We start from the raw sequence: 11,300 nt of genomic DNA, 5'->3' as shown, positions 1-11,300 counted from the left end.
TTCTGTAGTTGTTAAATTTTTTATATTATTTATTATGTATCTGAATAAAAAATATATATTTTTTGTAATCTTACTAATTTTTTGTAAAACTTTAAATTTTTAATTCGATGTTTCCATATTTTTTGTTGGAATTATTTTCTATTTGTTTGAAATTTTGTTCTTTATATATAAATAAACGAAAAAAATATATATTTTATGAAATATATATTGTCTTTTCATTCATTTCAAGCGTAAATAAAACAAAATAATAATATGAAATTATGTCCTCCGGGACGTTCTGACACGTCATAGTGAAAGAGCCAACGCCCTTTATATGCTGCATAATTAAAAAAGGAATTCCCTGGATAACAGGTTAAAACATGTTTCGCTTCCGAGTTCACAAATTATCTAAATTAATCATGCAAGAAAAAGTGGAACATTGCTCCCTATCATATCTGAGCGAGGAATCATACAAACACAATGAAAAAGATTTTTGAGATCAGTTTTGATACAATTACAAATTCAACAGATCTATTCTTGAATCGCTTAGCGTTATATGCTAATCTTAGCAATTATATTCATACCCGTTATGCTACAAGGAATATAGTTAATTTTGGGCAATTCAGCCTTCTTCCAATACTACTACTGCAGTAGAAGAATGCGCTTTTGCATAATTCACTCTTTTGCGCTCTGGATACTTTCAAAAAAGCTATAACATGAGCATGACGAGAATTCGTTTAATCACTTAGTGACCAACGGTGGTACATCACCACTAATAATTTAAATGAAGGATAACCAGTAACTCATCATTTTTGCGTATGCCAGGATATCAATTTACTGTTAGTTGCAGCTGTGCGTCAAACTTTGCATATAAAATGAATTTTCGAGCAGTTACGTTCAGTTCATGTACCCACAATGAAGCTTTTGGTAACTTTACTTGTCCTGGGAGCGTTAGGTTGCCTGCAGCTCGCCAGTAGCTCTTATTTAAGAGATTACAAATTCTTTGGTCATCAACATTCTCATCGTCATGAACAACAAGTGCAACATTACCATCAGCCGGAACGTTTTCATCACGTAAGAAGAAACACATGGGGTAGGTTCAGCAACTCTACCTATATCTGGGGGCAACGAGAGGAATGTGAGAGGTAAGGCTATGGTTTCATCACTTATCTTTTTATTTTCCTGTTTATCGATCATATTTTAGTACTCTACGCCAATATACAGCATTGTTAATTATAAATTCAATGAACGAACAAAAGTCATGAATTACAAATGAAAAAGCCCATAAAAGAATTTTTTTCCTAAAATTGATTTAACTCATATTCGAAAATGATCTTTGGAACCAAATATATATTATTAGCAGACCTGGCAATTGCTAGATTTGGGAATATACATAGATTATTTGAACATAATTGAAAGTTTAATATAAATTAATATTTTTATTTAAAATTAAACATACATTTTTATTTTGCTGGATTTTATTTTTAGAAAGTTTGATTATATTCATTTTTTAAATCGGTTAAAATATTTCCTAAGATGAACATAATCTACTCCATATTTTTATTCATTGTACAATGTAAAAATATTAAGGACACAGTAGACTATAAAACAGACACAAAATGTTCAAATGCAAATTACGCCGATATTTTGTATAGATTAGCCATATAAACATTAAAAAAATCAGAGAAAATAAGTGAGAATAAAATAGTCAAATCATAAAAAAATCAATAATTTTAATTTAAATTACACAATAGATAAAATTAGACACATCGATAGGGAAGTAAAAACAGCATATTGGACATGTTGATAAAGTCCAAAGGTAATGTTCAATATAGAGCATTGGTTTGTGCTATAGAGAGAAATGAATGCACCAATAGAGAAGGAAAATAAACTAAATAATGCGGTGTAAAACAATTTTCAACTATGATATATGGATGACATGATTCCAATAGTGAAATTGAAAAAAATGACAAGTATGCTGTAAATATAATTACAAGAATTAAAAATACACATATATGGCAGTTGGATGACTATTGTTGATTAAAATAACTTATTTTTTGGGTTCATGAATATGGGACAATTGTCCCGAAATTTTGTACAATGAAGAAAAATATAGAATATATTATTATATTCATCTTAGGAGGTTTTTAACTTCAACAATTTTTAAAAAAATATTATTTTTATTTACACACTGGATTAATGATTGAATTTTTTAAAAATAAATCTATTTAGTTGATAACGGTAAATAACGATATGTAATAAAAATATACATTACAAATTGTTAAATAAAATATGTGGTGTCCCTATACACTTTACAAACCTGCTTCTATAAAATTGTCCCATTTCTGATTAATAATATTGGTCCAATGAGGATCTATGTAGGAAATTTATAAAAAACAACTAAGATTTCAATCACATTATTACATTTTAAAATAAATAATTAATATTCTTTCAGGGTTATAGAAACAACAAGAGTATCTCAAAGTTTCCTAGAAATCAGGTAATACCCATTAATTTAAAAATATTAATAATTAAAACTTCTTTTAATTATCACTACTTATTATTATACATACATTATTATTATTTCAGTAATTAGCCAATATAGCATGACTTAAAAAATTAACATATATAATAATATATAATATGCCTATTTATGCTGTCATCTATTTTAAGAGATGTTAATAATATCAGCATGTTGTCTATCAGAAATTTCAGTCCATTTTTTGACAAAATAATTTTTTTCATACTCAGCTTGAGAAACTAAAAGAATGCTTAGTTATTAATTGATCAAAACATATTATGCCTAATAATTTTAATCTTTTGGATGCAGTGAATTCTTCAGTAGGAAGTCTACGACGTGCATGAGTTGCGGCCTCGTAGGAAAGGTTACCTGCGATGTGACACTGCCTCAGCCAAACCTTGAGTTCGATTGTACTATCACTTACATCGAGGTACAGAGCCTCTGCAGGGTCGCAGGCTATGCCTGCATCATCGCTGGTGGGATAGGACATCGTTTCGTCTCCTTCCACTTCGAATCAGATTTCAACTCTGAAATGGACTTCAGCGTTGTGATACATGGGGTGTGTCATGATCCTCCACCAATTCCCGGTGATTGTTAACTTTTTCACAACCATAAGTATACATGTTTATGTTTATACATATGTCGAACCCCAATCCTTCACAGATGTAATTTTTAAATTTTAAAACAAGTTTATGATTTTGTAACATCCTGTAATTTATTAATTGTCGTATTTTTTTTAATTATCACTTCTATTGTAATTTTTAGCATTACTTAAAACATTTGAAATTATTTAAAACTCTTCTCATACTCTTCACCTCTTGCTGTAATAATCAAAATTAATAGTTCTAACATCTATGGAGGTGATCATCGATATAAAGATATCTTTTTTTCTTGATAGGTTATAGCTTTAAAATGTATCACATTTATTCAATATATCGCATATATAAAAATTAAATATTTGTATGTTATTTATATAATACTTAAAATATATTTGATTCAGGGAATGTTCCCATGTATTCCCTTACATATCATTAAAATAAGAAAACATTTTTAAATTAAACCTCATAATATTTAAGCTTTAGAGCTCACAGAAGTGGGTCGTTACTAAAAGGTTAAATGGATAGAGACATACAAAAAATAATTTCAACATTATAATATAATATTGTAATTAACATTATAATATAAATATAATTGCGTGAGTGGGTAGCTCAGTGGTAAGGCACTTTTTAACTAACTCCAAAGCCCAGGGTTCGGGATCATTCCGGGATCCACACAGCCTGAGTGGGTACGCTTTTCCTTTTCGACAAAAACGAAATTCAACTTCCGTTATCAGAAAGACTGTCCTCAGCTATCTCTTTTATCGGTAAAGATTACAATTGACAAATCCAAAAACAATCATCCTCCAAGGACCCTCCAACGTCCTAAAACAATTCTAGACCTGCCCAAATACTCTACAAATAATACCGAACCAGCTGATAATAAAGTCCACTTCTCTCGTCGTCTTCAAAATATGCCTAAAATAAGTCCTTTATAATTTACACAGATGGATCAAAATCAGAACAATAGTCAGCATCATCCTTTGTAACAAATGATTCAACGTACAATATTAAACTCCACAAACTGCGACATATTCACTCCCGAACTAAATGTAATTCCAGCAACACTTCACTTCTGTTTGTCTTTGAGCCACAACGATATTACAATTATCACAGACTCATTAAGCTCGTGAAAAGTTTTAGATTGCAATTATCCAGACTATCCCAAAATTTCCTGGATCTATTTTTACTTAAATACTCTAATATCTGGGTATATCAGTAACATTTATATGGGTTCCAAGTCTAAGAAGACCCCTCGAAAAGGAAATCAAAGATAAATGGCAATCTTTGTGGAATGAAAGTGCAAGGAGTAAACTAAAAATTATTAAAAATGACGTCAAGCCCTGCGCTACGTCCAGCCGCAAATGCAGTCGGGAGGTTGTACTGACCTGGCTAAGAATAGGTCACACGAGGCTCACCCAATCCTATCTTATTTCAAAACAAACGCCTCCGAACTGCCAGTATTGCAACAACTATTTGACAATTAGCCATATTTTCCAAGAAGGTCCATATTTCACATCACATTTCAATAGCTCAGGATTAAATCCGGATATTTCAAAAACCAATGATAAAACAATAAAATTAGTATTTCAGTTTTTAGAAATCAAAAAGTTTACTGGCACAAATACAATATCGAGCCAACAAAAACATAAAATAAATAAAGAATAATAATAAATAAATAATAATCAAATAATTTTTTTTTAAATAGGTCACACGACCTATTTAAACTAAATAAATTTTATTTATTGAAAGATATAACAATCTGACACACAGTTGTGGGCAATAGGTAATAATGTTGAACGATCACATTCAGACTAAGACAAAATAAAAAAAACAAAATAACAATATTTCTCTTAAAAAATATAAAAACAGAAGAATGAACATAATCAAACTATGTGTATAAAAATAACACAATGATAAAATAATAAAATATATAGTCACATTTACACTCTTATATACAATATTTACTCAATCGACCTAAGGATCCCTGAGCCCACTCTATCCCCCACGTGTGAGGGGTAGAGCAGAGCTCAAAAGATCCCAGCGCATCCCTCTCGCCGCATCACTGGTAGTGAGCCAGTGGAGGCTGAGAAAGTGCGCTAAAACCGCAACCAATAAAATATTAAATAAAATTAAACAAATGTAAGTACAATTAAATAAGGTATACATGGAGTTAATGACCAATGATGTTTTATACCACTAAACAAAAACAAACAAACAGCCTTTATAGGGTGAAAACCATTGGTCCATTAACAGTACTCCTTACTTTTGTCAAGTAAGGCAAATTGTCACTAATATATTTAAAAGCACTGAATTTTCGTAACACGAAAATCATTGGGTACATGAAATGATAAATTTATTTTGAAAGTGACCTAAGTCCCTCATAAATGTTGAGAGTTTCAAATGAATATGGAAAATTTTATGGTTATTAAAAGCTTCATGATTAATAATAGAAGTAGTAAATCAATTTTCGATGTTTAAGGACTTGTGATTACAAAATAATTGGAGGCGTCATTACATTAATTTTGAAATTCCATTCATAGCCAACAAAAACATTAATTTCTATAATAATTTTAAATATACTGATAGCTATGATATTTTTAAAAGCCCAAAAATATTCTACCATGCTATATGTTACAATTTTTTTAAAAACCGGGTATTTTAAGACCAGTGATCCATTAAGGATTTTTATTGTGTACATAACTAAGGCTCAACTAATCCAGAATAAATAAGAAGTAGAGAACCTTTTTTCACGATTAAAATTTTATAAATTTATTAATGATTGTGGTGAGTAAGAGAAATACAACGAGAACTAGTGTCATTACTGAACATTGAATTATACAGAGGAGGATAAACCAGTAAGTCATCATTAGCGCGTATCTCACTATATCAATGCACTCGAGTTGTTGCTCTGCGTCAGTTGTCAGATATAAAATACATTTCCTAACTGCATCGTTCAGTTAGTGTGAAACCCGCAATGAGATTTTTAGTAAATTTATTTATTTTAGGAGCCTTAGGTTCTGTGCATTTTACCAGCGTGGTTCTCGCCAACGGCTGGTATTCTGGTGACGTGTCGGCGCAAGATGTGCCAAGACATGCATGGCATAGATACAGGAACAGCAGCTACGTCTGGGGCCAACTGCAGGATGGTGAGCGGTGAGGATTTTATTGGATCAATTATCATTGCATTTCCTCAAATGATAATGATAAAGTAAATAATGGAGGGAAGTTAATGTATAGGTGAAAAAAAAATAGGACAAAAGACTTTTATCTCCTTAACTCGATTTAACAAACAATTGAGAAATTTTCTAACACTTTTTTCTTTTATTTATTTACATTTACAATAGTATATTCATACCACATAATAAATTTACTAAAGTTGATGTAAGATGATAATGTAATGATGCATGTAGAGAAACTATCCATTGGTAGCACGCTAACAACATTTTAACGTACATTAGAAGGTTAATTTTCAGGCACCTTGGAGGATTGTAAGGAATGGAAGGTTAGAAAATAGTGGGTTTGGATGGTTAGAGAGTTTATAATGGAAGGAATGATATCTGTTTCGGGCTAGATCGGTTACATATGGAACTTTAAGGTCTATATGGATGATTTTATTCGTGAAAAGTAAGGAGCATTTAGGATTTTACGAAAGATTTTGGATTATAAGGATTGGATAAGGGAGAAATTCGATGATTTATTAAAGCCCCAAAGCTCAACTCCGTTTGTCCAGATAGGCATTATAATAGTCATGTAGATCGGTGTTTTGTAACTGGAAGTTTAGACCGTTCGCCTAGTAAGTGCTGTAAAAGTCGGAATCTACGTGCATTTTTTGCAGTCTTGTGTGAGAATTCCAAGTGAATCGTTTGTACAAAGTAGTGGATCTGTTCGACAGGAGCAAGAGCAATATTATTAGAGAATACTGTAGGGCAGTCGGTCCTAATAATATTATATTGTACAAATCATTTTTTTTCGTCATTTTTTAATGGATATAGACTCCTGAGTTGATCCTCTACTAAACGCCTCCCAAATAGCCCATTAGAGAATTGTCATTACAATTAACAGAATAAGGGAATCAGAGGTGCACTAAAACCAGTTCAAAAATCCAGAAACGTCTGATCTATAATAAGCGGTCATGTTTCCAGTGTGTCGCCAGTTTTTATAACTGGTAAAAGATATAAAATGCCAAAAATAAAAATGCGATGGATAAAGCAAATCTATGGACTAACCCATATGGTAAAACAGGATTTCTGGAAAACCAATCCTCTTTTAGAGAAGTTTGCACTAAGAACTCTGGTTATATCTCGTATATTCACCCAATTTCTAGAGAGCTTAATAAACGAACAAGAAAAACTTGAACTGATAACAGGTTATTTGAAATGTCTGGTAACGTCCCATATGAATAAACAAGTACAGTTTAACACAGGAAAATGAACAACGAGAACCAAAGTGATAAATCTAGAGAAAGTAACTTGTGAATATATATATATAAAAGAATGTTAACCTGATAAACAAATACTTTAGAGAGGATCGATTGGATTGTAAAGCTAAAAAAAAAATCATTACAAAATGCAGAAGAAATGGCAGATATGAAAAACAGGCACCACGGACTTAAAATGTAAGGGACCGTTCTAAACATTTTTTTTTTATTAATTTATTTATTATTATTTAAAACTCTATAAAATTATATACATGTAAATTTGCTATTAGATATAAAATAACATGATACAATTATGTGGATATTCTACCCATTTATAGAACTCCAATTACATTACTTGAGAAGAAGATCTCGGGACCATTTTCTTTCCAGACGCCTAGCGTTATTATCAGATATTAAAGGAGAAGCCATGTTAGAAAAAAGTGTGTTTGGGTGGTTGGGAAGTTTCTCATGAAAGGATTGATATCTGGTTCTGGTCAAATCGGCAACATATGAAATATTGAGGTCTTGATGGATAACTTGATTTGTGATAAAGTAAAGAGCATTAAGGATTTTGAACTGTAAGGATTGGATACGAGAGGAATTCGATGGTTTAGTGGAGCCCCAAAGCTCAACTCCGTATGTCCAGACAGGCCTTACAATAGTCAAGTAGATCTTAAACAAATTGAATTCAAAAAATGAAAGCATGAAGACATGAACTTAAAAAAAACCGTACGTGAAACTGATCATACACATATAATTTTCTAAAAAATTTATTCCTCGGAAATGCTCCTTTTTCCGCGGTTTTGCATTTTTATCGAGCTTAGAATTACCTACAGCATGGTCAATAGTTAGTCTTATAGAGTAAAATACGTCTGGTAGCAGTTTTTGAAATTTTGAAAAAATTGAAAGTTTTTTTTAAATTTTCTGCATGAATACAAAACTTCTCTACCAACGTTTGATAAGAAGCAATAATAAAATTTAAAAAATTTTGAAATGTTTAAAATTATCTTAAATAGTATAATCCTACTTGCGAATTTATTATTAAAATTATAACTACTTTGTAAAGATTTATATTTAATTTTAGTCTCCTTCCATGTTGATAGTTTATTAATCATTAATCAATTGATACATCATCATAAACCTTCATTCTAAATCAATCCATTACTGACAAACAAACTACAACGTTTGGACATAAAGTCCTTCAGTCGGTGTATATTTTCTATCACGAGATAAGATAGAAGATAATGCACAATGCACTTATAAATTCATTCCGTGGAGAGGCGAATTCAGTCAAAATGAAGTTCCTGAGCACAGTACTGTTTCTCTGCGCTTTTGCATTTCTGCAGCTAATTGCAGCGCGTCGTTACTATGGTGACAGATACATACGAAATTTATATGGCTATGACCATTACTGGGGACATCGCACGATCAATGATAGGTGAGGTTTTGAAATTAAAAGGAATTTAGTTATTAACATTAACATGAAGTAATTGCATTGTCGGTTTCAATATTTTCCCTAAAGTTGTGCCGATCACTTGGCATTTTACAATAAAAAATAAATGCACAATTTAATTAAGAGATGAGTTTTCTCAAGCATTACACGACGTTAAAAAAATTATTTGGAAGAAAAAGACCAATCCATGAGTCTTATATAAGTTAATACCATTGAAATTATTTGAAATGAATAAATACATGGTTCACGCATTGTGAATATTTGTCTAGCAAACACGTGGAAAGTTTCAGTATGCAGAATAAAATTACATCTTAAGTCAATTACAATTAATCATTGTATGGCTATTTACATTGTTCACACTGATGCGGAGGCTTGGTTAAGTGGGAAGTGAAAGAATAGGTGTTGTTTAAAGGAGAGAATGGATAAAGATTGGCGAATGGAGATGGGAAGAGAATTCTAGAAGGAGATTGTGCATATGAGGAAGGACAAATCCTTTCTGCAAACAGAAGGAGGCAGTTCTCTAGTTGGGATCAAGTGTTTAATGAATGGATGGATGAACGTATAGTGATGAGATCAGGGATATAGCTAGGTTTTGTGATTTTAGAGACTTGGTATAGATTTAGGGATTAAATAACAAATACTATGAATAATAAATCTTATAAATAAAAAATGGACCAACAATAAATAATATTTGTGATATTAAAATATGCCTTATAAGTAAAATATGAACTATAAATAAATAAAATTTATGATACAAATTTTAAGGATGAAAGGTTTACCAAAATCTTAAGAATAGTGGGAAGACCGGGGTAGTTCAGTGAGTAAAGCAGCATAAAAGTGAGTACTCTTAAGTTGAGTGCGATCATGAAGTAATCACCCACTTGCGCAGTTTTCAAGTAATCTTAGACCCTCTATGGGATTCAGCAGTATAGATTTTCATTTTTCAAAGAAATATTCCAGAGAAATAACATGCTAGTTTGGGATGAACAATGGTATTTATGTCGGGACATACGATATTGATTAATTATTAATCATAAGCGTTATGTTGGTTAAGGAATTAAAGAAAACAAGGCATCAAAGTTCAAAATAGAATTAAGTTAAGAATCTGCTATTATCAAAAGTCACATAGTACATATTGCAGTCAATGAAATATTTTTTTTTTTTTTCAGTATACTTTATGAATCCAGAATCATACACAGGGGCAAAAATGTCAGGTAAAACATCATTTATTAAAAAATTTTTTTGATAACAAAAAAAGAAGAAAATAAACATAATTTAAATCATAGATGTCTGGCTTGAAACAACAAGCAACAAAATTCCATCAAATTGGAGTAACAAAAATCCAAAGTCAGATAAATTAATCTGAATTATATGTTTTTAGAAATGTGAACATATAAAAATAGTATATTTTCAGAATTTTTTTTTCATTTATTATTTATTAGTAATATTTTTTTATCTAAATAAATAGTGACGGAAAATAGTGTATAGAATACAAAAATAAAATAATTTGTTCTACTAGTTATATTCTCTTTTGATATAGGTTGAACTTACCACGGCATTTAATACATCGCGAGAATTACAATCATAAGGATACCGTTGAAATCCACCATCCTCCAAGAGGCTTCAGCAGCGCAGGCCTCATCACCTACATGGAGGCACAGAACTATGGCAGATATCCAGGTTCCGCAACCATCACAAGTGGAGGAGTGGGCTACCATAATGTCTCCCTCCATCTCGAGGCGGACTACTGGAAGGACGTCTACATCATAATCAGGGTATATGGGATACGACGCAGTAGCGAAAATTGTTAGTTTTGTTGAACTTTTAATAAACTTTTTTATTTTTCTACTGAAAAAAAAACCTACCTATTTAACCATTTCTGTTAGTAACTTGCAAAACTAATAAAAACAAAGCCAAAAGAAAGATTAAAGGAAGTAGCTAATAAGATGTCAGCGACGCTGAAGTAAGACTGTAAGGTAAAATTTGTTTTCCATTAGGTTGCTACAATACACAGCATACCAATCAACCCATGACCAGACATATATACAATACATATATTTACATGATACAATAACAATTTTTTTCCTCAACCTTTTACAATATATACTCGTCTGCACATTAAATACAAATATTTTATTATATATTTTTTTTTATTTAACAATTGTATTTCAGTTAAATGACAATTTTATTCATCCTATTTCACCCTCACCAGTGATCCGCTACCCACATTCGATCCGTTTAAACGAATTCATCATACAGCAATGTAAAGTCTAACAAAAAATATAAACATAAGACATGGTCACCGCAGTAGAGCAGTTTATAAAAAAAAAA

The 11,300-nt window shown here is 31.1% G+C and overlaps 2 protein-coding genes across 3 annotated transcripts; both read left to right on the top strand.

The window, feature by feature from the left end:
* Window positions 1-863: 863 nt before the first annotated feature.
* Window positions 864-3,505, top strand: LOC106678303 (uncharacterized). The gene is made up of 3 exons (XM_014416740.2): window positions 864-1,124; window positions 2,435-2,479; window positions 2,810-3,505. The coding sequence occupies exons 1-3, from the start codon at window positions 895-897 to the stop codon at window positions 3,096-3,098; spliced, it is 564 nt and encodes a 187-aa protein (XP_014272226.1). The 5' UTR covers window positions 864-894; the 3' UTR covers window positions 3,099-3,505.
* Window positions 3,506-6,042: 2,537 nt separating this feature from the next.
* Window positions 6,043-10,815, top strand: LOC106678297 (uncharacterized). 2 transcript variants are annotated; one of them, XM_014416733.2, is made up of 3 exons: window positions 6,043-6,252; window positions 10,139-10,183; window positions 10,510-10,815. In XM_014416733.2, exons 1-3 carry the CDS (start codon window positions 6,074-6,076, stop codon window positions 10,778-10,780), a joined length of 495 nt encoding a protein of 164 aa, XP_014272219.1. In that variant the 5' UTR covers window positions 6,043-6,073; the 3' UTR covers window positions 10,781-10,815. The 2 variants fall into 2 exon arrangements, 1 of the variants encoding a protein (XP_014272219.1); XR_010842896.1 differs by lacking the exon at window positions 6,043-6,252 and adding an exon at window positions 8,790-8,954.
* The last annotated feature ends 485 nt before the right edge of the window (window positions 10,816-11,300 follow it).

The sequence above is a fragment of the Halyomorpha halys genome, unplaced genomic scaffold, assembly GCF_000696795.3.
Source record: "Halyomorpha halys isolate HHAL.00 unplaced genomic scaffold, Hhal_1.1 Scaffold134.1, whole genome shotgun sequence".
In the NCBI taxonomy this organism is placed as follows: Eukaryota; Metazoa; Arthropoda; class Insecta; order Hemiptera; family Pentatomidae; genus Halyomorpha; species Halyomorpha halys.
The sequence above is the reverse complement of the archived record's forward strand: the minus strand, read 5'-3'. Positions and strand labels throughout refer to the sequence as shown.

What these genes read in the sequence shown, in the direction of transcription:
- LOC106678297 (XM_014416733.2), top strand. Translation starts at nt 6,074, where the DNA reads ATGAGATTTTTAGTAAATTTATTTATTTTAGGAGCCTTAGGTTCTGTG. An exon ending in CAACTGCAGGATGGTGAGCG is followed by an intron (nt 6,253 to 10,138) that starts GTGAGGATTTTA and finishes TTTTTTTTTCAG; the next exon opens with TATACTTTATGAATCCAGAA. An exon ending in CACAGGGGCAAAAATGTCAG is followed by an intron (nt 10,184 to 10,509) that starts GTAAAACATCAT and finishes CTTTTGATATAG; the next exon opens with GTTGAACTTACCACGGCATT.
- LOC106678303 (XM_014416740.2), top strand. Translation starts at nt 895, where the DNA reads ATGAAGCTTTTGGTAACTTTACTTGTCCTGGGAGCGTTAGGTTGCCTG. An exon ending in CAACGAGAGGAATGTGAGAG is followed by an intron (nt 1,125 to 2,434) that starts GTAAGGCTATGG and finishes ATATTCTTTCAG; the next exon opens with GGTTATAGAAACAACAAGAG. An exon ending in CAAAGTTTCCTAGAAATCAG is followed by an intron (nt 2,480 to 2,809) that starts GTAATACCCATT and finishes TTTTGGATGCAG; the next exon opens with TGAATTCTTCAGTAGGAAGT.